This window comes from Octopus sinensis, linkage group LG16 (assembly GCF_006345805.1).
Source record: "Octopus sinensis linkage group LG16, ASM634580v1, whole genome shotgun sequence".
In the NCBI taxonomy this organism is placed as follows: Eukaryota; Metazoa; Mollusca; class Cephalopoda; order Octopoda; family Octopodidae; genus Octopus; species Octopus sinensis.
The window spans coordinates 23,281,995-23,298,950 of NC_043012.1; the positions used below are offsets into that span (position 1 = coordinate 23,281,995).

At 35.6% G+C, this 16,956-nt stretch overlaps 1 protein-coding gene across 2 annotated transcripts in view; it reads left to right on the top strand.

The window, feature by feature from the left end:
• The window catches only part of LOC115220572, a 30,668-nt gene that overhangs the window by 2,252 nt on the left and 11,460 nt on the right, over positions 1–16,956 (top strand). The window contains exons 2-3 of one of the 2 annotated variants that reach the window (XM_029790725.2): positions 3,835–3,918; positions 11,252–11,836. In XM_029790725.2, the coding sequence (XP_029646585.1) occupies positions 3,838–3,918; positions 11,252–11,836 (666 nt within the window). In that variant the 5' untranslated portion in view covers positions 3,835–3,837. Of the gene's footprint in view, positions 1–2,847; positions 3,919–11,251; positions 11,837–16,956 lie in introns of those variants that run through there. The other variant, XM_029790724.2, reaches the window with a different exon arrangement.

Sequence of the window (16,956 nt, forward strand, 5' to 3'; positions counted from 1 at the left end):
AGAATAAGAGAGATTTTACACAGAGAGAGAGAGAGAGAGAAAGGAAGAAAAAAGCGAGCGGAAGTAGATAGATTATAGAAGCAGAGATCTCCAGATCTGTAAACTGACTCACAGATCCACTTGCTCTCTATGTATCTGGTTGGCAGTCAGTCAGATAATAATACTTACTGCTGCCTCTAAGGCAGCTTGCTTATTTCACTTGTTCTGTATTTTCTGTTGTTATTTTATTCACTTTTAAAGCATTCACACACGAAAAAATAATATAAATAAATAAATACATATATAAAAAATCAACTTTGAAATTATAATTAGAGGATACACCTTCCCCGAAACCAAACACACAGCGTACCGCTTTATAGTTATTTAAGATTCTTTCTACATTATTTTTTTCTTTTTCTTTTTCAAATTACGATTCTTTTAGGACGTCTGGAGTTGACACCATCTTGAAAGTTAACGGCCATGCGTGAGCATCACAGTGTGAAATACTATTGCTGATGGTTTTTTCCCAGTTGTACAGCTGTTCTGATCTTTGCTTAGACTGTAAAAATTAAATGCTTTCTAAGGCTACCACCACCACCATTACCACAACAACAACAATAATAATAATAATTAATAATAATAATATTATTATTATTATTATTATTAATAATAATAATAATAATAATAATAATTATTATTATTATTATTATTATTATTATTATTATTATTATAATAATAATAATAAGGCGGCGAGCTGGCAGAATCGTTAAGCATGTGGCATTTCACTTGTCTTTGTGTTCTGAGTTCAAATGCTGCCGGCGTCAACTTTGCCTTTCATCCTTTCGGGTTCGATAAAATAAATACCATTTGAGTCCTGGGGGGGTTGATGTAATCGACTAGCCCCCCCCCCTCCCCCCAAATTTCAGGCCTTGTGCCTATAGAAAAAATGAATTATTATTATTATTATTTAAGGTATGAGGTGGAGGAATTGTTACTGCACCAGGCGCCAAACGCTTAGTGACATTCAGTCTGTCTTTATGTTCTGAGTTCAAATTTTGCTAAGGCCTTTCATCCTTCCAGGGTCAATAAAATAAGTACCAGTTAAACACTGGGGTCAATGTAATCGATTAGTCCCCCTCCCCAAAATTCCAGGCCTTGTGCCTATAGTAGAAAGGATTATTATTATTATTATTATTATTAGTAGTAGTAGTAGTATTGCTGCTGCTACTACTAATTAATACATATGGAATTGGTACAATATTTTATTACTGATTCCACTAGTGTATAGTAGAAGCATGAAATGAAGCAACATGCTGTTTGAGGAAGGTTTATAAAACTAAGTTTGAAGTTGGTCCTAAATAGCCATTTGGTAACTATGCAAGATCCTCTGCGGAGAGAGGAGACACTTTTAAGAAATCATGAGTTTATATTTTGTTTGACATACTTACCTATATATGCCTGTGTTTTATATGTATATGCATGTGTGTAAAATCATGCACACACACACAGAGGTACAATACTGACTTTCTGGACACTAATGGTCAGGAACTTATAATCTGCACCAGTTTACAAGCAGGGAATTCAAATTCTCACAGCCACCAAACTAGCTTACTCGTACTTTGCACAGACTAGTAACTTGCACAGTACAGTATTAATAAGCTTGTATCATTTATACTAATGTAGAGGTTTTACATTTAAGTATTTAAGTAAATTTAATATTTCTTTAATTTTAGAGTGTGTTGACCAAGGAGACCACCCCTGGTTTGAAAAAAATTAATAATCTCAAAAAGGTTTTGGAGCTAAAGGTTCTGGAAAATTGATGTGGTACCTGTGGTTCTGGAAATTGGTGTGTGTATGTGTGTGTGTATATATTTAATTTGATTGTACAAGCATTAATTTTTTTTAATACAGAATCACTGGTATTTTACTTGCGGTTCTAGAGATTGGTTTAAGCTCTCATGAAAGTAAAATATTTTTATCATATTTGATTTAACGCCTTATTGTTTAAACAAGCCTTATCCAGCCGAAATATTGTACCTGCTCTCTGTTCAAACTGACCAGATCTAGTCCCTCACACATACCCTACAATGTTATTCTAAAAATAAACAAGCACATCACTGAAATATTGAAGCTAAGAGATAATGCATGGTTAATTCAAAGCAATGTAAATAAATATTAGATTTGACAGAATCAAGTGAATGTTAATGGCTTAACTTGAAAGTAAAACTATTCTGCTTCAATATGAAATTGGATATTAATCTTTTGTTTATTTTGTTTTAAAGTCCATGTATTCAGGGAATACATCAACTTGATATCAACAAGCTGAACCCTTTATCTGCATAATTAAATTTCACGGTCATTCCCTTAATGATGTTAATTATCCAACAAAACATGTAATTGATGTTTTCTGCAATGCCTTTTCAGTAACTCTTTTAAATCACAGTTTTCATATGAACCACTAAAAGTATTTGATTCTTAGTAATATAAAAAGATATTTGATGAGATATGAAGAAAAAAAAAAAATTAGAAAATCTGAAAAAAATGTCTTTTGTAAAGAGTGTCACTGGAGCTATCTCCGCTTCTTGCAGCATAGTTTCTTTTTTTCCCGTTAGTGCTGCCTGACTGGCTCCCGTGCCAGTGGCACATAAAAAGCACCATTCGAGCATGGTGGATGCCAGTACTGCCTGACTGGTTCCCATGCTGGTGACATGTAAAAAATACCATTTGAGCATGGTTGATGCCAGTGCCACCTGACTGGCCCCTGTGCTGGTGGCACGTAAAAAGCACCCACTACAATCTTGGAGTGGTTGGCATTAGGAAGGGCATCCAGCTGTAGAAACCTTGCCAGATCAGATTGGAGCCTGGTGCAGCTTTCTGGCTTGCCAGTCCTCTGTCAAAAAGTCCAACCCATGCCAGAATGGAAAGTGGACATTAAATGATGATGATTATGATTGAGTTTAAACCACTTTTTGCAGTTAACATCACTATAATTCTGGGTAGATATATCCACTTTCCACATTCAAAAGGTCAAGGAATATAAATTCAGTTTGTGTGTGTTCTGTTAAATATATAATTAATTAACATTTAGGATTGTCTTTTATCAACTGTAATGGTAGAACCATGTTTGTTTCTTTGGTATTTTATTTCATTGGCCCCTGAAAGAATGAAAGGCAAGGTTGACATCAGCACAATTTGAACTCAGAGTACAAAGGGGTGTAACAAAATACTGCAAAGTAGTTTGTATGAAAATTTAATGTTTCTGTTAAAATCCTTAATTAAGTGCTTGAGCTTTTTAGCTTAGCATATGGGTGAGGTATATAGTCAATTGTATCAACATCAGTACTTTTTGATACTTTATTTCATTGACCCTCACTGGAAAAATAAAAAGCAAAGTTGATATTAGCATGGCTTGCATATTTCACAGGTTTGCTAGATCTGCAAATCCTTGGCTGTATTTTCTTAAGCTATATTTATTTACTTCCACAAACCTTACTGAGAGTAGATATAATTTAGGCTAATAATTTGAGAGAGAAAATAAAGCTAAAGCAAGCTAGTTAAGGTATTTTATTCCGACCTGTATTAAGATTTAACTCTTGAATGTAGCAATTAACCACAGAGCCAGTACAGGTGTACCAGCTTGATTTAAAAAAAAAAAAAAAATTTATCTTCTGGTGATAAGATATTAAAAGCTAGGATTTTATAGCTATGCTATCAGCAGAAGTTGTGGTTAATTCAGGACCATAAATATAGTCTACACCAGTTAATTTGAAACATTTGTTGTGTGACGGATAATATTTTAGAAAACTGTTTCATTTGCCACTCTTTATTGCTTCTGTTCCTCTCTGTCTCTTTCAGGAAATGGACAGTTTGAAGGTAAATCCATGCTGCATTGAAGTTTTAGAACAAGTGTTGGCCATTCTCAAGAAACATGTTTCCAACGTAAGTTTTTATTATGGAGCTTCTATTGGACTGAAGAATTTTTTATTAGTGTATTTAGCCTTCATTAGTAACTAGTTCAAAAGAAATGTTTATAAAAAAAAAAAGAAACAAAAAAAAAACGGGAAATGGCTGAGAACAGAAAAAAAAAAAGAAAAGGAAAATGAAATAAAACATCAGACTTTCTCTTTTTTTTTTAACGTTTCTGCATCACACGTATTAAGATAGTGAATTAGTGTCATCTGAACGTATGCGAATGTATTGCAGTTATCGTCTACCCAAGTATATATTTATGTAAATATGTTCTGACTGTCAATTGGCACTGGGAACAACTAGTTTTCATCAGATCACTGATGTGAAGCAACATAGTGCCGAGCTGATCGGTAGATGGGTTTCCATTTAGAAAAACCATTCTCTGTGAGTTGTAGATAACAAATTTCAGCTTGAATATACTCAATCTGCTTGTCAGTGTCATAAAATATTAGAGAAATACCTACATGCCCTTTAACGTGACTTGTTGCCAAGCTGGTATTTAGATGGATATCTAACTTGTAAAACTTGTATAGTATGCAAAAAAAGATCATGTTTAAACATAATGAAGATATAATCTTTTTCCCATTAAGCTATGAAAACTGTCTCAAAGCATGAAAAAAAAAAATATTATGTGAATATCCCTTCAGGTAGAGTAATGGGCAGAAATATAAATGAATATCATCAACACCATTTTAGTGTCCACATGCTTGCATGGGTTCAACCGAATTTGTTGAGGTGGATGTTTTATGGTTGGATGCCTTTCCTGCTGCCAACCCCTTACTTCTTTCCAAGTAAGGCAATGTTTCCTAATGGCCAGATGTAATTTCACGGAAGATTAGAAAGAAAGGGTACTGGTTGCATGGCAGTGTAAATTGCATACAGCTAGCATAGCAGGCGATGATGTCAAGGCAAGGAAACAGTGATGCACACACACACATACACACACGTAGGTATATGACCAAACAGATTCCAAAGAGGCTGGCGTTGGTCTACATCGACAGGACTTAGATTATACTGTAAAATCAATGAAAAGAGAAGAATGAGCTTTTAGCGATTCGGACAGAGTCACTTCTTCAGGGAAAACTTGGAAGGAGAGAAATTAATGAGAGACAGCAGTGTTTTATGTCCTCTCTCTCTCTCTCTCTATATATATATATATATATATATATGTGTGTGTACTTACATAAGGCCAACGAGGGTACGGACGCCACTATATATATTATATGTAGAAAAATACAAACTGGGACAAGAAGTAAAACATTTAGAAGACGATACAAAAAACACGGACGGGACATTCGAAGCCTTCAAGATTAATCAGCCGAAATGGCTAGGATGATCCGGTTCTTGACTGAAGATTGAAGGCTTCGAATGTCCCGTCCATGTTTTTTGTATCGTCTTCTAAATGTTTTACGTTCTCGTCCCAGTTTGTATTTTTCTACATATAATATATATATATATATTATATATATATATAACGGGAAGCTTTATGAAAATAAACAAAAGACGAAGGCAGGTGGAAAACAAACGAACAATTGTATTAGTATGGCGCTCAGGAAATATAAATAAAACAAGTCTTATATATATATATATATATCCATCATCATCATTTAACATCTGCCTTCCATGCTGGCATGGGTTGGATGGTTTGACAGGAGCCGACCAGGTAGAAAACTACACCAAATTACTGTCTGCTTTGGCATGGATTTTGTGGCTGGATGCCCTTCCTAACATCAACCATCCTACAGAGTGGTGTAAGTGCTTTATATATATATATATATATATATATGTATATATGAAGTGCAAGTATAGCTGTGTGGTCAGAAGCTTAACTTCCCAATCACATGGTTCTGGGTTCAGTCCTACTAAACTCAGAACCATGAGATCAAGTGTCTTCTATAGCTTTGGGCTGACCAAAACCTTGGAAGTGGATTTATTAAATGTAAACTGAAAGAAGCCTATCATATATATATATGTGTGTGTATGTGTCTGTGTTTATGCCTCTGTAGCTTAATGGTTCTGCAAAAAGTGACTGACAGAATAAGTACCAGGCTTAAGAAAAAATCTAGGTACTGGGATTGAGTAATTTGACCAAAAGTTCTTTCTAGGCAGTGCCCCACCATGGCCACCATCTGGTAAATGAAATAAGTAAAAAAAGATTTAGTTTGAAAAATGCCGAGTTGGCTGAAGCGTTAAAAGTGTCAGTAATTATTCCAGTTCTTTTTATTCCAAGTTCCACTCCTGTCGAGCTTAAACTTTTACTTTGCAATGTTTTAGTGGCATGGTGGAGGTAGGGTGGGGGGTAATAAATAAAGTTCACTCACAAGGTATTAGTCGACTCACAGTACTAGTAGAAGATGCTTACCCAAGGTGCCACACACTGGGATTGAAACTAAAACCACACGCTTGCAAAGTGAGCTTCTTAACCAAACAGTAAATGCCTGTACCTAGAACTCTCTTTACTCTTTTACTTGTTTCAGTCATTTGACTGCGGCCATGCTGGAGCACCACCTTTAATCGAGCAACTCGATCCTGGGACTTATTCTTTGTAAGCCCAGTACTTATTTTATTGGTTTATGTTGCCGAACCGCTAAGTGACAGGGACATAAACACACCAGCATCGGTTGTCAAGCAATGCTAGGGGGACAAACACAAACATACACGCACACAGACATATACATATATATACATATATACGAGGGGCTTCTTTCAGTTTCCGTCTACCAAATCCACTCGCAAGGTTTTGGTCGGCCCGAGGCTATAGTAGAAGACAGTTGCCCAAGGTGCCACGCAGTGGGACTGAACCTGGAACCATATGGTTGGTAAACAAGCTACTTACCACACAGCCACGTTTTATATTTTATAAATCTTTTTTAATCAAATGATGGCTAATAAGTATGAGGGCAGTAGTGTGTGTGTGTGTATATACATATATACACATTTGTGTGGTGCCATGTAAAAAGCACCCAACACTCTCTGTAAAGTGGTTGGCATGTTAGGAAGGGCATGAAATTGGAGCCTGGTGCAGCTCCCTAGCTTACCTGCTCTGGTCACACCAACCAAACCCATGCCAGCATGGACATCATATATTAAATGACAACGATGACAATCAGTACACACACATCACTCCTACGTCCAATTGTTTAGTTATTATTATTGTTATTACTATTATTGTTATTATTATGTGAACTCTTCATTGAAACACACAGTTGCAATATGTTCTAACTCAGCAGAGAGATCAATATTTGATCTCTTCATCTGTTTGTACTTGCTGATACTCTTCTTCACGGGTGACAGCTTTCTCTGTGGCTTTGGCACACTTTCCAACAACTGATCTGATTCAAATATAACAGTGACTTATTTAAAAGGCCACTTTCATGATTCCTATTTTTTCTCAGCAGTTAAGCTTTTGAAATCTCGTAACATATAAACAGTTTTGATCATTTTTCTATTATAATCTACAATTGAAATACATTTTCCCTTCAGGTTGGAATTGTATATATACATATATATATGTATATACAGAGAGAGAGAGAGAGAGATAGTTATATATGTGTGAGTTTGTTTTGGAAGGTTTTGTTTGTAACGACCTACTAATGTAAATGTCAATATAAAAGATGCCATCCCTATAACCATCCATTCTCAGCCCCACCAGTAATGTGGAGAGAAACCTATTGAAAAGGATGTTTTTAAAGTCTTTGATATGTTACTATTTATATTTTACCGAACTGTTTCATTTTACATTTCATACGTTCACAGCAAGAAGCTCTAATAATTACTGTTTATTTTATTACAATTGAATAATAATGTAGGAAAGTGGTACTAGCTGTTCAAATAACGGTGCCTTAGATTTGGGCCTTTTCATTGTTATTACAGACTGAAAGACTTGAAAACTAACGACTAATAGATCAATTTTGGTCAGGTCTTACTAAGTGGAATAACTATGTTCATCTAAGATTATCCAAATACTGCCTCTAGGAGTGTTTAATATGTAAATACGACATAGAGACAACTTCAATAACAAGAACTGATTAAGCTTTTTGGGTAGAAAATAAAGAATGCAGGTAAAAGTGAATTGGTCTTTAAAACCATCTGTTGCATTAATGGACAGAGTTTTACTCTCTTGTTTGTGGTTTTTAAATCTTAAGTACCATATTTAACCCTTTAGCGTTCAGATTATTCTATCAAACATAATGCCTATTGATTCCCATTGATTTGTATTTATCATGCATTATCTCATATCTTCAAGATGTTGAAGGTGTAATTACTTAATGTAGAATAACATTGTAGGGTAGGTGTGAGAGCCTGGATCTGGTCAGTTTGAACATAAAACAGATTAAATATTTTGACCGGATATGACCGGTTTAAATACTAAAGGGTTAATGCCTTAACCCTTTCATTACTGTATTTATTTTGAGATGCTCTGTGTTTCTTTCAATTATTCTAAATATAACAAAGAATTTAGTAAAATAACTTAGTTATCATTCAGCTAGTGTTAGGAACATAAATTATGACTAATGTTTGGTGAAAGATTTTAATTCAAAACTTATGAAAACAAGACATTTGTACTCAGAGCCAGAGCTGGGTTGGTAATGAAAGGGTTAAAAGACACACACAGGCATACAAGACACCTCACACTTTCAGAAATGGGGTGAATTTTTTCGAGACACTGTTTTGGAGAAAAAAAGGGCATCTTATATGCCATCAAATGTGATACCATTAGAGGGAGTTTCTATCTACTAATTGTGAGATTATCTCAGTTGCCTGAGGCTTTATCATGTCATATTGTGTTAGGGTAACCCTACTGTATCTGTACTTAGTGTGCAGAATGCATCCCTCCACCTCCCTAGCTGTAATTGTTTCTAATCAGCTACAACAGGTAATTGTCTTTGTTTAATTATATTACCAAAAATTGAACAAATAGGAATCACATATCATCCTGATCATCATCATCATTTAATTTTCACTTTTTCATGCTGGCATGGGTTGGACAGAATTTGTTGAGGCAGATTTTTCTACAACCAGATACCTTTCCTGTTGCAACAATCACCTGTTTGCAAGTGAGGTATTATTTCTCCATGACCAGATATGTTTCCATGGAAGAATAGAAGACTGGAAAAGGGAGATACCATCTGCATCATGGGCACACTCGTTTACAACTATCAAGTGTTGTCAAAGCAAAGAAACATTAACACACACACACACATACACATTTCAAGAAATATTTTCCTAAGATAAAAATTATAAATCATTAAAAAATTCTAAACAAACATAACTCCACAAACATTTTGAAAGGAAATGTTCATATTGTGTGTGTGTGTGTATGTATGAATGTGTATATAAAGATACAATGGACTTCTTTTGGTTTCTATCTACCAAATCCAACCCAAAATCTTTGGTCGGCCTGGGACTATAGTTAAAGATATTTACACAAGGTGTTATTATGCAGGCGGACAGAACCTGAAGCAAGTTTTTCACCACACAGCCATGTCTGAATATGTAAATCGCAACAGATGCTGGAAACTGGTTGGAAGTGTACTCTAATTGTTTCAGAGTCATCAGAATAGAGGCTGATGAGTTGTACTTAATTCTTCAGCATTCAAATTGCTCTCTCTCTCTCTCAAATATATTCATTCACAGTGTTATGAAGTAATCATGTATTATGTTGTAGCTTCAAGATTTTAATGATGTAATTTCTTTTTAGGATGATATTGTAAGAAGGGTGTGAGAGGCCAGGTCTGGTTTTATGTTCAACCCAACCAGATCCGGCCTCTCACACCCTCCTATAATGTCATTCTGAATCTCAAAGCTGTGAGATACTCTCTCTTTCTCTTTTTACTCTTTTACTTGTTTCAGTCATTTGACTGCGGCCATGCTGGAGCACCGCCTTTAATCGAGCAACTCGACCCCGGGACTTATTCTTTGTAAGCCCAGTACTTATTCTATCGGTCTCTTTTGCCGAACTGCTAAGTGACGGGGACGTAAACACACCAGCATCGGTTGTCAAGCAATGCTAGAGGGACAAACACAGACACACAAACATATACATACACATACATACATATATATACATATATACGACAGGCTTCTTTCAGTTTCCGTCTACCAAATCCACTCACAAAGCATTGGTCGGCCCGAGGCTATAGCAGAAGACACGCAGTGGGACTGAACCCAGAACCATGTGGTTGGTAGGCAAGCTACTTACCACACAGCCACTCCTGCGCCTATAATGCATGATTATTCCAAAACAAAATAAGCGATACGTTTGACCAAATAATCGGAATACAAATGGTTAAACTAGGACTCAGAAGATTTGTTCTTTAATACATAAAGGTAATAGTGGTGGCAGTGACAACTGAAGATAAATACTTCAATAATTCTTGTAGATCAGTTAAAACCAAAATTTAATTTTTTTTTTTTTGTTTTTGTTTTTTTTTAATCTCACAATGAGAGACTGTGCCAATATATTTTGCAGGCCTTTGAAAGTAAGCAATCAAAATTAGTTGGGTAAATTCAGTGCAGTTGATGTTTATCAAATTTGTTAGAGTTTATTTAATTGAGTTGGAACAAAGGTGGAAATTCCAAGCAGATATGGTTCTGGGAACAGAGAAGTGAAATACAGCCAGCTAGGGTGATGAGATAAGAGGACAGATATGTGAATAGAACGTGTTTAACATGTAAGATCAAACGGACATTAGATTTGTAGGAGAAAAGACAGAGGAAATATGTAAAATAATGATGGCAGGCTAATGAGTATATAAAAGGATAGTGAATGGGAATTTGCTTATCAAGAGTACAGGGTTTTTTGTGTGTATATAGGCATGGTTTTGGGTTCAGTCCCACTGCATGGCACCTTGGTCAAGTGTCTTCTACTATAGCCACCGTGTAGGTGAAATCGGTAGACTGAAACCCTGTGTGTGTGTGTGTGTGTGGTATGTGTCTCAGTCTTTGTGTATGCCCCACCCACACCACTTGGCAACCAGTGTTGGTTTCTTTACATCCCTGTAACTTAGTGTCTTGGCAAAAAAAGACTGATAAAATAATAACCAGACTTTCAAAAAATAAAAATTTAACTGGGGTTCATTTGAACTGCTGAGCCCCTCAAGGCGTTGCCACAGTACAGTTCATTGACTGAAACAAATAGAATTTGTAAATTCTGCTGTTTGAACATTGTTAAGGGAAGTGTAAGGTATGTCTATGCATGTAAAGAATTAGCAGAGGGCTTGATACAGAAATAGTTTTGTGGGTCATTTTTATTTTGTTGACAAAGTGATCATAGTTTTACATTTTTATTCTTTCTTTTAAGGCTGAAACTGAAAGTGAATTCCCAAATGATTTAAAAAATGAAAGTCAACATAGAACAGTTGCTTCCCAACTGGGGACAATCCCTGTTCATAATCGAACTATTAACCACCACCATGCATTATCAAAAGCACAAATCTTACAATCCAACAGATCTAAAGAAAATCATTCAGAAAATCAGCTACGGTTCATATCCAAACCTAGAGTAAACAAGGAGGCTTTTTTAGTAAAATCCACAACCCAACCTCCCACTACTTCTAGTAACCACAGCAGCACTGTACCATCGAGAAACCGGCGGATATCAGCTCCATTACAAGTCACACCAAAAATTCCATCCCATCAAGTCGTCAAGAGGCCAGTGTCTGCTAGCACAATGAAGGTATCAACAGTGACGTCTCCAAAGACGTATATTCGAGAACAATCTGTACCTTTCCAAGACAGTCTGCATTGGAAAACTACGTTGAACAATGGACCTGAAGTCCCACACATCAACACTCAGAATTATTGTTTGAACAGCCAAGTGTCTTCTAAATCTGTGTCCCAAATTACTCCAGCACCAAGAACAACAACAGAACAAGGAAAACCAAAAGTAAGTCAGAAATCTAAATATCTATAAAGAAGAAAATTCGTTAAATGCTATAAAATTTGTGATGTACTAATTATCATTTTACTCTTTTTTGTGTGTGTGTGTGTGTGCCACCATAGAAGATTACACTGTGTAAATGAGTTTAGTAAGTGGTCTGCTACACATATGAGAAATGCTATGATGTATGGGTGTGAGACATGGGTAGTAAACATGGAGCAGCAGAGAAGGGCTGGAAAGAATGAAAATGAAATTGCTTTGGTGGATAAACAGTGTATCAGTGAGAGAGAGAGAGAGAGAGAGAGAAAGAAACAGTTTTAGAGAATGACAGACGAAGAGAAATGGGATGAAGTAGTTAAATCATGTGCTGAAGAAAGATGAAACTGGTATGTAGGTAAGAAGTGTGATGGAAATCTTTATATATAAAAGTGAGGTTGTGTGCTGTCTGTCTCCTACAATTTAGATTCCTAACTACTCCCACATTTTGCGGCACAGTTTAACCAAAACCGGGTATCTTATAGTCGTGATTCATATCGAGCCCTTCTGGGTATTAGCACACGTCTACGATGAGTCTACGATTTTCAAAAAAATTTACCATCAATTTTTCCCATTTTTAATGCATTTTTGGCATATATAAGGGAAGTAACTATCAAAAAATTTATTATTAAATCTCAGAACGTAAAAGCTACAGTAACCCCCCCCCTTTGTGGTTAGCCATATTGAGATGGCTGTTATACTTTACATCTCTAAAAATGCTTATATAGTTATTTCCCTTACAAACCCGAGCAACGCCGGGTGATACTGCTAGTGGATGTATAAATTAAATAAGAAGGTATTGGTTTTAATATGATAATTGTTGATTCAGCAAAACAATTATGCAATCAATGCTAATCTGTTCAAAACATTACAACAGTTTTGGAGTATAGAGCCTTATAGATATAGAGACTAGACGCATATACATTGTAGTAGATAAGATTTTAAATTCCAATGTCACTGGGATTAACATTGCTGATCATCCATTTCGGAATCAGTAAAGTTGGTGTTAGCAATCAATTACAATTGATTTAATTGATTTTAAACCAAACTGCTTTATGAGAATTAAAAAGAAAAAAAATTCCTAAGAAAGTTCAATCAGCTATATTCATTCACCCATTCATTCACGCATTCATCTTCTCTGCCCAGTATTTCTGGGAGGGTTGTGATGGATTAGACTCCTCAGGTTCCCAGGCACCTCCTCCATAGGGCCCTATCAGAAGCAACTGTCATTAGACTTTCCTGCTGGATTCCAAACTGTAACCAATTGAGACCACGGATGTCATCCAACCATCTCGTTCTTGGTCGACCCTTAGGTCCCACTGCCAGTTGGTTCGGCTTGAAGAATCTGTCTCGCAATTCTTTCTTGTGACATTCCAGTACAATGGAAATACGATGCAGTTGTACAGTCTTGATATTTAGAAGAAACTAGCAGCATAGCCCGGCATTGCCCGGGTATGTAAGAGCCCCTGGAGCAGACATGATGCTCGCTGTGAATTTAAAAAAATTCCTGCCAATTTGTGAAAGATATTGTCGAAAATATGTCATCTCGAATTTGAATGCGATTTCCCAAAATGGCATGATTTTATCGATTTTTTCTGATGGTAAGGTATTGCATGGAAAACTAACGTCAGAGTTAAGTTTCTTAGGGTAACATTAAGCTTCACCATGAGTTTGGTCAAAATCGATTGCAAGTTGCGAAAACTACAACAGAAAATGTGTTGCAAATAAAAAGCTTAGATTCTCGACCCCATGTCGAATTTATCGATTTTTTTCAGAACTGGGGAACTTTTCAAACTTTTCGCTGCGTTAGTTTTGAATTATGACATTGGGCTATGTGTGTGTCAAGTTTCATCAGAATCGGTTGAAAGCCGTGGTCAGGGTGAGGGTACAACCTGACAGACACACAGACAGACAAACTGCCGTTTATATAGAGAGAGATAACAGAATTATAACACACATGGTCAGATTTCACAAATATCAGCAAATCCATGGATGCACACACATATTTCTCCAATGATCATCATGGAATATGGTAAATTGTTGGTTATTATCAGTAGAATACTGTGAAACAGACAAGTATTTACAGCCTTATTCTTTTACTTGTTTCAGTCATTCGACTATGGCCATGCTGGAGCACCACCTTTAGTCGAACAAATCAACCTCAAGACTTATTCTTCATAAACCTAGTACTTATTCTATCAGTCTCTTTTGCTGAACTGCTAAGTTATGTGAACGTAAACACAACAACATTGATTGTCAAGCAATAGTAGGGGGACCAACATAGACACACAAACACATATATATGTATATATTCAATGGGCTTCTTTCAGTTTCTGTCTACCAAATCCACTCACAAGGTTTTGGTTGGCCTGAGACTATAATAGAAGGCACTTGCCCAAGGTGCCTTGCAGTGGGACTGAACCTGGAACCATGAGGTTGGGAAGCAAGCTTCTTACTACATAGCCATGCCTGCACATATTTATATATGGTTTTGATATTTATCCATATATTAATATTAACTCGTTAGCATTCAGATTGCCCCTGTCAAATTTAATACTTACTTATTACATTGTTTTGAATTAATCATTCACTATCTTGTAGCTTTGAGACTTTGATGATGCGGTTGTTCAATGACATTGTAGGATATGTGTGAGAGGCCGGATCCGGTTGATTTGAACATAAAACAGGTAGAATATTTGGGCCGGATATCATCATCATCATCATCATCATCATTGTTTAGCATCCGCTTTCCATGCTAGTATGGGTTGGACGGTTCAACTGGGGTCTGTGAAGCCAGAAGGCTGCATCAGGCCCAGTCTGATCTGGCAGTGTTTCTACAGCTGGATGCCCTTCCTAACGCCAACCACTCCGTGAGTGTAGTGGGTGCTTTTTATGTGCCACCCGCACAGGTGCCAGACAGAGCTGGCAAACGGCCATGGACGGATGGTGCTTTTTACGTGCCACTGACATGGGGGCCAGGCGAGGCTGGCAACGGCCACGATCGGATGGTGCTTTTTCCGTGCTACCGGCACGGCTATGGCCAACCTAAATGCTAAATGCTTAAATATTCTTATTCATTCACATTTTTATATATATATAAAGCAAGTGCAGTGAATCATTAGAGTGATAAAGAAATGGTGTGGTTGTAGGAGATTTAAGAGGAAATTTCTAGAAATAGCCACCCAAGGCGCTTCTAACACTGATTTAGCTAAAACTTCAATCCACTCATATTGAAAGATAAATATTTCAAATCTCAATTCTGATACTGCTTCAGTGTTGTTAATATCATTGTTATTAGTATTATTATTATTATTATTATTATTATTACTATTATTATTATTATTAACTGACTGTTATTGTATTGTTTTCTTCAGTTTGTGTCTGTTGGAATGGAGAGAAGTTTTAAAGAGTTCCTGCTTTCTCTTTAATTTTTGCTTTTATCGATACGTTCATTTTACTTTCTTGTTTCAAACTTAGAACACATTACACCCCCTTTCTGACCCTCACCCCCTGCCCTATTTCTCTCTCTCTCTCTCTCTCTACACACACACACATTCAAGTTGGTGGACCTACATGTAGCTAGCACCATGTATATTTGAACAAAGAAATTAGTAAACAGTCTCAGTAGTAGTAGTAGTAGTAGTAGTGGTGGTAGCAGCAGCAGTAGTGGTAGAAGACTACAAAAACCAAAAAAAAAATTAAACTAACAACAACAGAGATAACAATAATAAGAATAATAATTATGGTTATATAAAAAAAAAAAGACAACAAAGACTAAATATCAAGAACAATAGCATGAGATGCAACAATAATGAAAGTTCCTCCAGATTCTATTGATTTTCATAGAATACAACGAGGAGAAATTAAGAGAGTGTGAATGATAAATAAGTATGGTAAAATAACCTTCTTTTTGTTTCTTTCCCTTCCTACATCTTCATCATTATTATTATCCTTATTATATTATTATTATTATTATTATTATTATTATCCTTATTATTATTATTATTATTAGCCTTATTATTATTATTATTATTATTATCATTATTATTATTATTATTATTATTATTATTATCCTTATTATTATTATTATTATCCTTATTATTATTATTATTATTATTATTGTTATCCTTATCATTATTATTATTATTATATTATTATTATTATTATCATTATTATTATTATTATTAGTAGTAGTAGTAGTATTTGTTTGTTTTTAAACTAAACAAGTTTTAGTCTCTTTTATACCCTTTGCTGCCTTCAAAGTTTTCTTCTTCTTTTTCTTCTTCTCCTCCTCCTCCCCAACCTTTTGTATAGAATACAACCTGCCAGTGATTTGGCTTTAGTATCAGAGCCTTCAACACTTTTTGCATTGTGACTAGAATATATATTTTCACCCTGAAGCTTTTTTCAAAAATGTCATCTATTGCTCACCGAATTCCTATAGATTCCAGGACAAAGCCATCAGAATCAGTGACAATAATGGCACACAATCCTATTCTTTATGGCACTTTCTTTCTTCTCCTCCTCCTCTCCCTCTCCTCAGTGCATCCAAGGAAGTCGGAAAATGAGAAGAAGCCTCTTGTTGAAGCATAAAGTCTTTTAGAGCATAAGGTGATCAGAATGAAATAAATGGTATTCAGCCGTTTTGTTATTTATTATTTTTTTTTTTTCACATCTTATTACATGCATCAGTGAAGAGTTTTGTAGTATATATGACTTGTGGAATAATAATAATAATAGTAATAATAATAATAATAATAATAATGGTTTCAAATTTTGGCACAAGGCCAGTATTTTGGTGGGGAGTGGGGGTAAGTCAATTACATCAATCCCATTCTTTAACTGATACTTATTTTATTGACTTCAAAAAGATGGAAGCCAATGTCAACTTTGGCAGAACTGAAAGTCAGAATGCCAAAGTGGACGAAATGCTGCTAAGCATTTTGCCCAGTATTTTAGTGGTTCTGCCATCTCACAGCCCAGTTATCATTATTATTAGTAATATTAATGATGATGATAATTCTTTCTGCTATATGCACAAGGCCTGATATTTTGGAGGAATGGCTAATTAATTACATTGATTCCAGTGC